Source organism: Vanrija pseudolonga, chromosome 5 (assembly GCF_020906515.1).
Source record: "Vanrija pseudolonga chromosome 5, complete sequence".
NCBI lineage: Eukaryota > Fungi > Basidiomycota > Tremellomycetes > Trichosporonales > Trichosporonaceae > Vanrija > Vanrija pseudolonga.
This window is the reverse complement of record NC_085853.1, coordinates 1440083-1453497: the sequence shown is the minus strand read 5'-3', so window position 1 is coordinate 1453497 and position 13415 is coordinate 1440083. Positions and strand designations below refer to the sequence as shown.

Below are 13415 nucleotides of genomic sequence, written 5' to 3'. Positions count from 1 at the left end.
TCAAGGCGTCACCTACATAGATTGATCGGCCGCACGCCCCTTGCGCCCGGCGCCCCTTCACCGACGCTCGGCCCTCCACCGTCGTCACCTTGTGCGTCAGCGTCGTCTGCACGGACCTCACTCGAGTGGGAGGAGTCACGACACGACCGTGAGAGAATGCGCCGCGCACCGCCCAACCCTACGCTACACTCAACCCACCCACACCACCACCATCCACCGCCCATACCACTACCACACCACCTACCACACCACACAACGCACACCTCATCAAAGCTCGTCTTTCAACCATACTCTTCTTCTCTTGAACATGGCTCCCAACACGCGCAGCCGTGGAGTACCACCCAAGCCCCAGCCCAAGGCCAGTGCTCCACCCCAGGCTTCGACCAAGCGGAAGGCGGCTCCCAAAGCGAGCACGAAGAGCGAGCCCAAGAACCCGGCAGAGGACGCAGCCGACGACACTGCGCCTGCGCCGCCGCCCGGAGCGCCCGACGCCGACGACAACGACGACATCGACCCACACGCCATGACACCGGAGGAAGTAGCGCGCTTTGCAGCGCAACAAGGAACAGTTGAGGTCGACGACGACGAGCACGACCAACACGAGGCTGGGCCCAGCCGTCAGACTGCTGCACCGGCCCGCCGGGGCGGGCGCCCCGCGTCATCCCAGCGCACCCCCACTGCGCCAGCGACACGCCGCAGCGGACGCCTCGCAGTGCGCCCCTCTGCACCACCAGCTGTACCAGCTGCACCCGTCAATCAGGCTCCGGCTCCCGCCACCACTGGCGACAGCAGCAAAAAGAAGGCACCGACACCGACCAAGGCGCCGCCGAAAGGAAGGCCACAGAGGCAGCCACCCACTACTCATCGTCTTGCCGCCGCCGCCTCGCCATCCTTCCACTCCGAGAGCGACAATAACGACGATCATCAGGGACCACCACCACCAAACCCAAACCCCATTGGTAACGTCAACGTCAACGGCCACGCACCCTCCCCCGCCCAGCACAGCCAGCACACGACGTCGTCGCCGCACTCGTCCAAGGCGCGCACTGAGCGCTGGATCGCCGACCTCGCGAAGAACGCGCCGAGCGACGCGGGTCCGCCGCCTTCCCCGCGGCTGCTCGCAGTTGCCCCCGACGACGGGCCGAGCCACCTCAGTAGCGTGAGTAACGGCCCGAGTGGGAGCTCGTCTGGCGGCGAAGGGTCTGCGTCAGAGGAGGAGGGTGAGGACGAGGGCAACGACCAGGGTTCAGGGGCAAGCGCGACAGAAGTGCCGGCCAAGCGTTCCCCAACACCCCAGCCCCCGAGGCGCTCTCCAACGCCCGCACCACCACAGGCAATGCTAGCACCCATGGCCCCGACATCGAGCTTAGCGACGACGCCGCTCCCCGACCCCGAGCCGCAGCCGCTCGTGACGTACCGGCGCAAGCGGGCCCCAGCAGCCGCCGCCGCGGCCGCCGAGGCCGGGCCGTCGAAGATGCCCAAGAAGCGCGCAGCAAGAACCGAGAGCAACGAGGAGGAGGTGGTGGCCCGCAAGCGCCCGCGCACAGCGCAGGACTTGAAGCGCCCGCGCGGGCGCAAGCCAGTCGAGGTTGAGGAGGAGGAGGACGAGCTGGCGCCGTCCGCGAGCATCAAGTCAGAGCCGAGAGACGAGGTGCCAGCGCCGACGCCGACAAGCAAGAAGCGCACCGCGAACAGTTGGACGGCGGACAAGAAGCGCGCGGTGATGGACCATGTCGTCACCCTCGGCGTCGCACAGGTCAACTATGCCAAGCTGTCCCGCGAGGTGAGTTGGCTCTATGGACACCGCTGACGCCAGGTCGGGGTGCCCGTTGGCGCCCTGCGGAACGCGCTGCAGAAGGGCCACAAGGGTAACCTGCGCGACAAGGCCGTGAGCGGGGCTGGGGGGTAGGGTGGGGTTTGGAAGGGTGACTGCGGCCAGGAAGTGTGCATGAGGGGGCGTGGTCAGGATGAAGGTTGAGGGAGAAGATGGTGGTGCGAGTACGCCCACTTGTAGTCCAGGCCGTAGGCCTAGTTCCTTGTGTACAGATAGTACTATTTCGCGTACCAGCATATGAAGCAGCACATCCAGCGTTCAGAGCGGAGCAGCGCCAAACCCCGACCGTCTCCACGAACCAGGCGGCCAAAAGTGAGTGAAGCAAGGTACGTAGCGCCGCGGCGATCCGCCACCTCCTCGCACCAGCAACACACACCCACACAATACACAGCACACAAAAAGCTCTCCCCCGCTCCCGAACCCCGGCCGCCAGTCCCCTTCCTCCTGGGACCGGTTCGGATTCAGCGAGCGGGCTCGAACCTACAACCTGCAGGCGTGGGGGAGCCACTCCCGGCGGCGTGTAAACCGCTGCTCCACGCGCTGCTGGTGCTTGCTGCGCGCGGCGCTGGCACATATCCCCCTGCCGGTGGCTCCGCCACTCGGCCGCCAACTACTCTGCACCTACGATCACTGTCTACGTACCCAGCGTCCCGTGCCCCAGCATGCCCAGCACCGCCAGCACCACGTGCACGGAGCAACCATACATATCTGCATACAACCTTCTGACTTTGCCTTTCTGTCCCAACCCCCACAACGACACTACAGCCTCGCGCGCGCGCCCGCCAGGTCCGCCTTGCCGGCCAGAATCGCCTTGGCCGCGTCATTCGCCATGTCCTCGACAATCTTGCGCGCCGGCAGCACCTCCTTGATGACGGCCGCGTTGTCTCCCATAAGCTTGCACCGTCAGCCGCGCCCCTTCTGCCCCCACCCAACGCCTACTACTCACCCACATCTTCGCCTCGATACTGCGCTGGGGGTTCTTCTCCAGGTCGTGCATGTACGGCACGATGCCGCGCCCGGTCAACTCCTTGATCTCGTCGGCGCGCGTGTCGTTCCACTCGGCGACGTACGGCGTCTTCTTGACGCGGATCGGGCGGCCAGAGTAGATGAGCGTCGTGGTCGTCTGGCCCCAGTCGGCCGAGACGACCTGCTTCTTGTGCGCGTCGGGTGCCGACGCCTCTTCCGAGGCGACAAACCTTGTGCCCACCCACACGCCTTGCGCGCCGTACATCAGCGCCGCGGCGAGCCCGCGCCCGTCAAAGATGCCCCCTGCCGCCAGCACCATCACGGGCTTGCCGGACAGCTTGGACACGTGCCCGCGCGCCGCGTCGACACAAGCCGGGATAAGCACCGAGAAGGGGATCGGGCCAGTGTGACCTCCGCCCTCGCCGCCCTGCGCGATGACAATGTCCGCGCCGTTGCGGATCGCGGTGGGGACGTGCTTTGGGTGGCCGACCATCTGGGCGCGTGTCAGCTGACCGCGGCAAGGCATGCATGTTCCGGCTCGGCTCCGTGTGTGTCTACCGTCGGAACCGTATGGCGCACTAGCATGCCCGCTGTCTCGGGCACCGGCGCATCCGTACTCACATTAGCCACCACCACACCCCCCTTGTGCAGCTTGTCCGCGACCTGCGGCGGGACAACGCCGATCGCGCACACAAACAGGCGGACCTTCTCCTCGACGATGATGTCGACCAGCTCGTCGAGGTGGCCGTGCGTGTAGTCGTGGTTGGTCTTGCGCGCGCCGCCGCCAACCTTGACGATGGCGAGGTCGACGCCGAACGGCGCGTCCTTGTTCACGAGGTACCCCTTCAGCTCTTTGATGTTCATACGCAGCTGCTTGGGCGTCATAGTCAGCCCGCCGATCACGCCCAGCCCGCCGGCGTTGGACACGGCCGCCGCGAGCTTGGGACCCGAGGCGACGAACATGCCCGCCAGGAGGATGGGGTGGGTGATGCCGACTGCGGTGGGGGGTTAGCTGTGTCGTCGCTGACAGCGGGCGCACGTACACTGCTGAGTGAGCTGCGTGTTGAGGACCTGCTGCGACATGGCGGTGGTGGTGGTGGTAGTGGTGGTGGTGCTGGGTGGTGCTGTGCTTGCTATTGTGGTGGACGGACTACGGACAATGACAAGGCTCGTCCGGCTGTGCGATGAACCGAGCGCTGACCGCAAAGTATTATGTAGTTGTGGATTCGAGGTGTAGGCGTAGCGCGCGCGACGATCAACTCCGAACCCCGCACTATGGGGAGTTTATCTCTTGATACGGCGGCCGAAAGGTTGAACTAGTGATGGTTGTCTCGCAGTGTTGTTGCAGCAGCAGAGATCCACGGTGCCAAGCTAAAGTCGCCGCAGGGATTCCATGGCCGAGGATACGGCGCCTGCGGGGCTCGGCGGGGTGCAAGTCGTCACATGGCCGAGTGCATGCCACACGGGCTGGCTGGCTGGCTATTCGGCTAACTTGAGTACTGGCATTCCTAGCCGGGCATCTGGCTGGCCAACCTGCCAGCCAGCGACGGCCGGCCTTGTCCGTCAGTCCAGTTTGTATGAACAACAATGTCCCGCTAATCCGCTGGCCGGTTTAGCTTGCTAGCTGCTGCTGCTACTGCTCGCTGCTCACGCTCGCCGTCTTATATAAGTCTGACCCACGTCGGCACGCGCAGTTGGCCATCCACCAGTTCCTCCTCACACACCCCACTACAACCACTCACAATGGTCTACACCCCCAAGAAAGCCTATGGTATGTCGTTGTCCCTCGCTGCTCTAACCCCTCCCACAGTCATCGGCGTCGGCTCGACAAAGTTTGACAAGCCGCGCGGCGAGCGCGACTACGACGCGCTCGGCATCGAGGCGACCGTCAAGGCGCTGACTGACGCCGGCATCACGTACGATGCCGTCGAGTCGGCTACCGTCGGGTACGTGTACGGCGACTCGACGTGTGGCCAGCGCGTGCTGTACACGATTGGCATGACGGGCATCCCGATCCTCAACGTCAACAACAACTGCTCAACCGGCTCGTCGGCGTTCGTCAGCGCCGTGCAGGCCGTGCAGTCTGGCCAGGCCGACTGCTCGCTCGCGCTCGGCTTTGAGCGCATGGCCCCCGGCTCGCTCTCGTCGCCGTGGACCGACCGCCCGTCGCCCATCCAGGGCACGTACATGCAGGTGCTCCAGATTGAGGACGAGAAGGCGTATGCCACGCCTGAGAAGGGCCCCTCCGCCGGCCGCATCTTCGCCGCCGCCGGCAAAGAGCACGGCGAGCGCTACGGCTCGACCCAGGAGCACTGGGCCAAGATCTCGGCCAAGAACCACCAGCACTCGGTCAAGAACCCGTACTCGCAGTTCCGCTTCGCACCGACGTGGCAGGAGGTGCTCAAGGCCCGCCCGATCACGCGTGAGCTCACGCTCCCCATGTGCTCGCCCACGTCGGACGGCGGCGCCGCGGCCGTCGTGGCCTCGGAGGACTTTGTCAAGAAGCACAACCTCCAGGACCGCGCTGTCGAGGTTGTCGGCCAGGCCGTGGCCACCGACAGTGTCCACCTCTACGAGGACCACTCGCGTATCGAGCTCGCCGGCGCCGACATGGCCCGCCAGGCCGTCGCCAAGGCGTACAAGCAGGCCGGCATCGGCCCCAACGACGTGCAGGTTATTGAGCTGCACGACTGCTTTGCCCCCAACGAGCTCATCACGTACGAGGCGCTCGGTCTCTGCAAGACGGGCGAGGCGCACAAGCTTGTCGACGCCGGCGACAACACGTACGGCGGCAAGTGGGTGGTCAACCCCAGTGGTGGTCTCGAGTCGAAGGGTCATGTAAGTCGCCGCGAGCGCGCGAAGCGCGCGAGCGCGTGCCGTCGCCATCAACCCCCCCACTAACACCCCCAGCCCCTCGGCGCCACGGGCCTCGGCATGATCTTCTACCTGACCCTCCAAGTGCGCGGCGAGGCCGGCGACCTCCAAGTTCCCAACGTGCGCAACGCGCTCGCGCACAACCTGGGCCTGGGCGGCAGCTGCGTGATCAGCATCCTGCGCAAGCCGGCCTTCTACCGCGCCGGCACGACGTCTGCCCAGCGTGCGGGTTACGACGTCGCGCGCGAGGTGCGCCGCGTCACGCAGACCGAGCTCAACAAGGTCCGCGCGAGCAAGTTCTCCGACTACGTCGAGCCTGCGCTTGCCGAGCGCGCGCGGTTGTAAGTGCCCGAGGAGGGGGCTGCGGGGGCCGAGGCGAGGCGATAGCCGAGGCCGTGGCATCCGCGCTCCGCGCGCCGACGCGCGCCGCGTTGTCAAAAGAGGATCGTAGTGTAGCCTGAATGCAAGTAGTTGTAGTGTCTCGTGGTGCGGGACGCGTCCGATGATGACGACGACGACTGCCTCGGTCGCCGTGCGTGCGGCGATCAAGTGTCGGGTACTATGTGGTAACGGCCACTGTGTCATGTCTCGCTTATCAGATGGCAGCAGGTCATGTGGACGAGACTACTGACTTGCCCAGCTGGCCAGCTGTGTAAGTCAGGCGGCCGGGGACCAGACAAAGAAGGCTGAGGCATGTGAGAATGTGGCGGGGAGGTACTCCACCGCGGCACTCTCCCGATGACAGTTCATCGCGCCTACAGCGCCAGCTCGAGCACACCACGCCCCCACACCTCTGCGCGTCCGACGATCCGAGCCCTTCCATCGACGATAGAGCACGCCATCTCCCCGCCGCGCGCGGACGCCTGGCGCGCGCGCAGCGTCACTGCCGGCAGCTGGTCCACTGGCACGCGAGCGAGGGCGGCGTGTCGTGCGCTGGCGTGGCACAGGTAATAGTCGAGCAACGCGGTGTGCGCTGACCCGGTCTGGCGTTGAGTGCGTCAGCTGCCTCATTGTGGTGTGGCGCGCAGCGTACGCACGACGGGGTCCTCGTCCACGCCGACGAATGGCACGAACACGCGGCTCGTAACCTCCAGCACGCCCCCGCCGCCACCCGTGGCCTGGGTCACGACAGCCATGTGCGTGTCCCGCCGCTTGAACAGCGACAGGTCCAGCACGGCGGCCGCGAGGTCGAACGCGCCGTCGAGCTCGACGACGACGCCGGCGTTCCCCGCGCCCCGGTCGAACTCGGCGACGGCGAGCACGGCGCCCAGGGCACACCCGAGCGCAGACGCCGCCAGCGGGCCGACGCGCGCGCACGCTGCGGCAGACACAGTCGTCGGCGTGAGCGGAAAGCGCAGCCCCACGCGCGCGTCTGAAACACGCTCGGCGGCCAGGCTGCCCGTGGTGCTCCGCAGCTCGAGGCTGCCAGCGCTCGTTTGGGAGAAGAGCACGCGCGCGGCTGCGAGCGTGGCGTGCCCGCACACCGGCAGTTCCTGCCGTCAGCATAGTCGGCGGTCAGTCGGTACGCACCCGCGTCGGTGTGAACCACCTGATCGCGTACCCCGTCTCCAAGGGGCGGAGGAACGCCGTCGCGGGCAGGTTGAGGTCCGCCGCTGTGGCTGCGTACCACTCTTCGTCCGGTTCGTGCTCGAGGAGGACGACGCCGGCGGGGTTGCCCCGCGCCCGTGGGGACGTGAACGCGTTGACGTGGTACAGCGGGGCTGTGGGCATGGTGTGCGTGCGTGGGTAGCCGCTGCGGGTTGTCGAGGCGCCGACAGCGCGCGTTATGTACGTTGCTGACATCCGATGTTAGCCGACTCGATGCGCACCCACTCGATGTCGACTCGAGTGGGCGCCGCGAGTGGAGTTATCCGTGGGGCGCCGCGGCGGTGTGGCCGAGTCAGTCGTCTGTCAAGCACGTCCACAGACATGACAACTGCATCCAGAATAACTTTTATGTAGAGAGCACCTGTGAGGCTACAGACAGGCATGGTGCCCCGAGGACCAGGCGACACCAGCCCACGCCCTCGTGCTCGCGCTGCGCGCTCGCACTCGCGCCTGCCTACTGCGGCAGCACCTCCAACTGTCCATAGCCCCACCTCCATCCCTTGCCAATGAGGCTCGCGCGCCCGTCGACAATCTGCGCGCGGATCTCCCCGCCGCGCGGGCTGACCTGCGCGGCGTCAATGACGACCGACTCGACGTCGGACTGCGGCACGCCCGCGGCGGCCACGACGCGCGCCGAGGCGTCGGGCGTGCGGAGGAAGTAGTGGATGAGCGCGGTGTGGGCTGAGCCGGTCTGGGGTTGCGTCAGCTGCGGGCGATGTGGTGTAGACTCACGACTGGGTCCTCGTCGATGCCCACGCCTGGGGCGAACACGCGCGAGTTGATCGCTACGCCGTTGGCCGACTTGCCCGCCAGCTGGGTGACCACGGCAAGGGGGACCGCGGCGGCCTGAGGTATCAGCTCGACTCTGACTCTCATGCCCAGCTACTACTCACAATCGCCGCAGAGTCCACCTTGAGCCCCTTGACATCCACGCCCTCCTTCACCTCGACAACGAACGCGTCGACGCCAAAGTCAAACTGGCCCACGCCGACCACGTCGGAGGCGGACAGCCCAGCAGCAGCAGCGACCTTTGCGCCGACGGTCGCGTTCAGCTCGGCGAGCGCGGGGGTGTCCGTCACGGGAAAGTCTAGGCCGATCTGCGCGCCCTGCCCCACTGGCGACTCGAGCGTCGCCGACAGGGAGCCGCGCCAGCGCGTGTCGAAGTGGAGCTTCTTGGCGGTCGGGTGCGCGTAGTTGAACAGCGTGTACGCTGCGGCGAGGGTCGCGTGGCCGCAGAGGGGAACCTCCTGGGGGGTGTCAGTGGGTGCAAGTTGGGCACAAAGGAGCGGGTAGGTAGGTGCCTTCCTCCACCTGCGCTCGCTGCCCTCGCGCAACTCACAGCCGCAGGCGTGAACCACCGCAAACCGTAGCGCGGCTCCGCGGCGCCAGCATCAACAGGCACGAGGAAAGCCGTCTCAGACAAGTTGAAGTCTGCCGCAGTCTTGAGGTAAAACTCCTCGTTGTTGGCGCGCGGGTCGGACGCAGAGGGGAAGATGACGACGGACGCCTGGTTGCCCGCGTGCGGGGTGGGCGCGAACGCGTTGATGAGGTGGTAGGGCAGGGGCGTGGTCATGGTGCGGTGCGCTGTGCGTGGTGCTGGGGGCTTGCTTGCTTGCTTGCTTGCTTGCTTGCTTGTTGGTGCTGCAGGAGCCGCTTTATACCTAGTCAGTCGGACGGGGACCGATGGTCGATAAGCGAAGTGGAAGTGTGCGAGTCGAGAGTGGGTCGAGGTGGGTGGGTGTTCGAGTCGTCATTGCCGCATCACATCATCGCTCGCCCGCCGGCGTGATCCGGCCCGGACCCACTTTATCTTTGGCACAAATGCCACTTTGCACCTTTGCGAGGGCAACGAGCACTGGAACCATCACCACGGCGTTCAGCACGCTCCACTCGGCTCGCTTGTACATGCGCAGTTGTTAAGATCTGGTGCACGCGGGCATGTGTCTTGCCGAAGTGTGCATGCCCCCCGAATCGGTGGCCAGTGTTGCCGCCGTTCGGCCGGCCGGTGACTTGGCTCTCAGCGCACCCATTTCCTATCGGCCATCTCCAGCAACGTGTAGCGGCAACGCGGGATGGCGGACATCTCGGGGGCGCATCGGCGCCGAGCACAGTGAGGAGGAGCGAGATTGCGACGGACCGCGCGGAGTCGCCGCGCGATGGGTCGCCTGGGCGCTGTGTGGCGAGGCAGGAGGCTACTGGGGGATTGGATCGTGAAGAGCGACTCGAGTTTGCCAGTTGTCGAAAGGCGGCACGATGTGACTTGCTGATGTCTAGACTGAACGTAAGTGTACCTGGTACTTTTCTCTAGCTCGTCGGTGGCGACAAAGTTGTGCTGACTGACTGAAAGGTGTTGCTCGTCAATCACAGCGCTTAGCAAGTCCGCCAGTGGCGACCAGACCACAACTCGGCGTATCCTCGCCGTCGGTCCACTGCGCCCCCGGACGCTGAGTACCACGTCGTCGATGTGTATGCGTCAGAGGATAGTGACGAAGTGTGTGTGATCCCAAGAGCATAACCATCGCGGGCTCCCAACATGGACGTCACTCATCCTCTTCCGGTGCCGAGGCGCCGCCCCGCCCACGCCGGCCACAACGACGACGCGACGACGCGCACAGCCAGCCCTGGGGATGCTTATTCAAGCGGTGACAGCCTAGCGCATCGTACACACATTGCAGAGGCTCGCGACTCGCCGACGGACGCGTCCGCTGACTGACACGCAGAGGCCGTCGGTGTCGTGCTCATGGCGTGTGCTCACAAACACTCGCACAGGCCTTAATGTCACGATTTGCTCAGCAGGCGTCTGTGCGCAGTTACGTAACGCCCGTTCGGCGCCTTTGGGCCAGGAATAGCGCTTACTGAGGGCTACTGCTGCTGCGTCGCGTATCGCCTAGCCCACGGCATGGGATGTAGCGTACCCCGCCTGCCGGCGGTGCGCTTGCCTGGCAAAACCTGGCTGCATTGCCGCCACAACGATGGTCGACTCTTGATAATCAAGTCAGCCCGAGTGGTCCAGCTCCAAGTTCCGTCGGAAAGCCACGTGGCAATTTGGCCCTTCCCTAGCTCGTTGCACCACGTCTTTGTCAGAGTTTCCGACGGAACTTGACGACTTAGCAAACCATGTCCATGAGCCATGACGCGTACTATGGCACTTTTTGGGCCACCGGCCACCGCACCGCGCCACGGCCACCACCACCCTCCCGCCGGGGTCATGCAGCCTATACCATGTTTAGATAAATACCAGCAGGACGACACGTCCTCAAAGGCATCCTCAGCACCACTCCCCCTTCTTTACTAGCACCACCACAGCACCTAGCCACATCAACCATCACAATGGCCGGCTCTATCCAGAAGAACGTCGTCGTGATCGGAGGTAAGTCGTTCATTCCCCGCCCGGCTACCTACCTACCCACACCTTGCCCGCCTGAATGAATGCCACAACCCGTCCACCTCCTTATCTGATCCGGATCCGATATCTAACACGTCCGTCCACAGCATCCGTCGCGGGCCACTCGTTCGTCAACGCCCTCGCCGACAAGCTCCCCGCCGACCACCGCATCCTCCTCGTCGAGCGTAACGGCTTCACCGTGCACCTCCCCGCCGTGGTCCGCGCGCTTGTTGTTCCCGGCTGGGAGTCCAAGAACCTCACGGCCGAGGTGACGCAGGCGTCCATCTTCAAGAACGGCTCGCGCCACCGCGTCCTCTCGCCCAACTCGGTCGTCGAGCTCAAGAAGACCAGCCTCGTGCTTGAGCACCCCTTCGAGGGCTCGAACGAGGTCACGTTTGTTGTGAGTCGGTGCAACGAGACGCCCACACCACCGCCTCCGCTGACGCCTCTTCAGAAGGCCATCATCGCCACGGGTGCCTCGCAGCCCCTCCCTATGCGTCCTACCCCCGGCTCCACGCTCGAGGGCTTCAAGACCGACCTCGTTCGCATCCAGAAGCACCTCAAGGCCGCCAAGTCGATCGCCATTATCGGCGGCGGCACCGTCGGCACCGAGGTCGCTGGCGTGAGTTGTTGCCACGCCACATTGGACGCGAGTACACCGCTGACACCCCCTCCAGGAGATCTCCGAGCTCTACCCCAACAAGCAGCTCACCATCGTCCACTCGGACAAGGGCCTCCTCCAGCCCTCGGGCATCGCCTCGACCGCCAAGGAGGTCTACTCGCCTCCCCCTACCGACCGCAAGCTGTCGGTCGCGCTCGAGAAGACGCTCAAGCAGCGCTCGGTCAACGTCGTCCTCAACGACAAGGTCGTCTTCCCCTCGGGCCCCGTGTCCGGCTCGGACTGGGACGGCACCTCGGGCCCCCAGGGCGGCGTGCGCAGGCTCCGTCTCCAGTCGGGCAAGTCGATCGAGGCCGACTACGTCTTCGTGTCGATCGGCAACACGCCCAACTCGGGCCTCGTCAAGGCCGCCGACCCCACCGCGCTCACCAACAACAACTACATCAAGGTCAACTCGTACTTCCGCGTCCTGCCCGGCTCGAGCTCGTCGGTCCTCGCGGGCGAGTACTACGCCATCGGCGATGTCGCCGCCGTCGCTGGCTGGAAGACTGCTGTTGCCGCCGCCGCCGAGGGGCCCGCCCTCGCTGGTGTCATCGAGGCCGAGATCAAGGGCAAGAAGCCCAAGGCCTACTCGCCCCCCGCGGCCGCTCCCCTCGTCGTCTCCCTCGGCACAAAGGAGGGCTCGGGCTACCTCCCCCTCCCCATCTTCGGCAACGTGACGGCCCCCGGCTTTGTCATCGGCATGAAGACCAAGGACTTCTTCGCCGGCAAGTCGTTCTACCCCCGCTTCCAGGGCGCCCAGAAGATCTCGGCGTGAGCTCGTGTGGGCGCTTGCATGACTGCCGGTCGTCCCACACGCCGCGGTCCGTTTCCTCATCCTAGACTTCACACTGTTGTTTACTAGCCGCCTATATGAATAGTAATTCGTCTGTCCTGGTTCCGAGGTGGCCGAATGAGCGCGTCTACTTACCTGACTTGGCTGATTTGTTTCCTCTGGCTTGCTTGCGCGTCGAGCTTGCCCGTCGTTCCTAGCCGTTGACCCGGCGGCCGCCTCATGTCCTATCCCGACGGGCGGGCGGCGGTCGGGCCGTGCATCTCACCCATGTCCGCTCAAGGGAGGAGGACGCGGATGGCCCTCATCCGCGCAGTGCTCGCAGCAACCTCGGCCTCGGTCGCCGTGTCCGGCCCGCCAGTTGGTTGGGGAAGCAATCCACATCCGCTGGAACGCCGACGATAGCAGCGGAAAGTGAACCTTGATACTACTACTGTCTCGGTTTGTCCGTCAATCCTTCCTGATGCGATACTCCGTCCCCCTGAAGCAGGACAGTTTGTTCGGCGCCATTCTCAAGCTCCACGAGATGTCGAGTGCCGCTACCACCCGCCGCCGCCCGCCACGACCCAGTGTTCCGAGCGACGGCCGATGGCCACCACGTCCGCCGCGACACTGCGAACCTGCGAGCCGGCCTGCCTCGACACCGAATTCCGCCCACCAGAGCATGCGGAACAACGAAAATTTAGCGTGCGGGCCGACGCGTACTTCTGCGCGCGTCGCTCCGCCGGAATGGCAGCTTCGACGGGGTTCGGACCTGCGGAGAGAGGAGAAGGGCGCCGCCTAATGCCGCCGCAGGCGACGCTGGCTGCGTCTTGTCGATGGCGTCAGATGCGTGTGCGTCCTGGCATTCTCATATGGTGCGTTTAACTGACAGACATGGTGTGACCGTGACGCAGCGTGCCAATGTCGAGACGTAGTATCTCGTCGACGCCCTTCGTCGTCCGCCACACCGCCCGCAAGTGGCGTGCCACATGTCGTCCGTCGTGTCCTCTGCCCTGCCAGATCGACCTCCCACCAACGACGTATGCGTGCGTGCGTCGTGAGTGCGCATGTGCGCAGCCCTTGACAAAATCCTCACTGTAATGACGCCCAGGGCACATACGCGACCGACGCCGTAAAGCCTCGCGTCAGCGTCAGCGGCTCCGCCGGAACCGTGGCCACGAGTTTTGTATTCACCCCCACCCTCTCTCTCTGCCGCGGCAATCTCGCCCACCGCCTGCTTGCACGCGGGACTCGGAATCATATGCACCCTCGGCGTGATCGATTCCCAAGATTGGCCGTGCGGGAGGGCATGCTG

At 65.2% G+C, this 13415-nt stretch overlaps 6 protein-coding genes across 6 annotated transcripts; 3 read left to right on the top strand and 3 right to left on the bottom strand.

Annotated features, from left to right (window-relative positions):
- Positions 1-307: 307 nt before the first annotated feature.
- Positions 308-1909, top strand: LOC62_05G007237 (uncharacterized protein; the record flags this gene model as incomplete). Its single annotated transcript, XM_062773759.1, has 2 exons — positions 308-1783; positions 1817-1909. 2 exons carry the CDS (start codon positions 308-310, stop codon positions 1907-1909), a joined length of 1569 nt encoding a protein of 522 aa, XP_062629743.1.
- Positions 1910-2593: 684 nt separating this feature from the next.
- On the bottom strand, positions 2594-3883 carry SH2032 (putative nitronate monooxygenase; the record flags this gene model as incomplete). The annotated part of the gene is made up of 4 exons (XM_062773758.1): positions 2594-2728; positions 2781-3293; positions 3422-3795; positions 3844-3883. The coding sequence occupies 4 exons, from the start codon at positions 3881-3883 to the stop codon at positions 2594-2596; spliced, it is 1062 nt and encodes a 353-aa protein (XP_062629742.1).
- Positions 3884-4391: 508 nt separating this feature from the next.
- Scp2 (Non-specific lipid-transfer protein) lies at positions 4392-6132 on the top strand. Its single transcript, XM_062773757.1, has 3 exons — positions 4392-4571; positions 4611-5638; positions 5711-6132. Exons 1-3 carry the CDS (start codon positions 4544-4546, stop codon positions 6017-6019), a joined length of 1365 nt encoding a protein of 454 aa, XP_062629741.1. The 5' UTR covers positions 4392-4543; the 3' UTR covers positions 6020-6132.
- Positions 6133-6681: 549 nt separating this feature from the next.
- Positions 6682-7405, bottom strand: BH0283_3 (putative isomerase; the record flags this gene model as incomplete). The annotated part of the gene is made up of 2 exons (XM_062773756.1): positions 6682-7167; positions 7205-7405. The coding sequence occupies 2 exons, from the start codon at positions 7403-7405 to the stop codon at positions 6682-6684; spliced, it is 687 nt and encodes a 228-aa protein (XP_062629740.1).
- Positions 7406-7613: 208 nt separating this feature from the next.
- On the bottom strand, positions 7614-8855 carry PA3578 (putative isomerase; the record flags this gene model as incomplete). Its single annotated transcript, XM_062773755.1, has 4 exons — positions 7614-7973; positions 8015-8128; positions 8176-8529; positions 8622-8855. The coding sequence occupies 4 exons, from the start codon at positions 8853-8855 to the stop codon at positions 7737-7739; spliced, it is 939 nt and encodes a 312-aa protein (XP_062629739.1). The 3' UTR covers positions 7614-7736.
- Positions 8856-10612: 1757 nt separating this feature from the next.
- aifA (Apoptosis-inducing factor A) lies at positions 10613-12103 on the top strand (the record flags this gene model as incomplete). The annotated part of the gene is made up of 3 exons (XM_062773754.1): positions 10613-10652; positions 10775-11289; positions 11345-12103. 3 exons carry the CDS (start codon positions 10613-10615, stop codon positions 12101-12103), a joined length of 1314 nt encoding a protein of 437 aa, XP_062629738.1.
- Positions 12104-13415: the final 1312 nt, after the last annotated feature.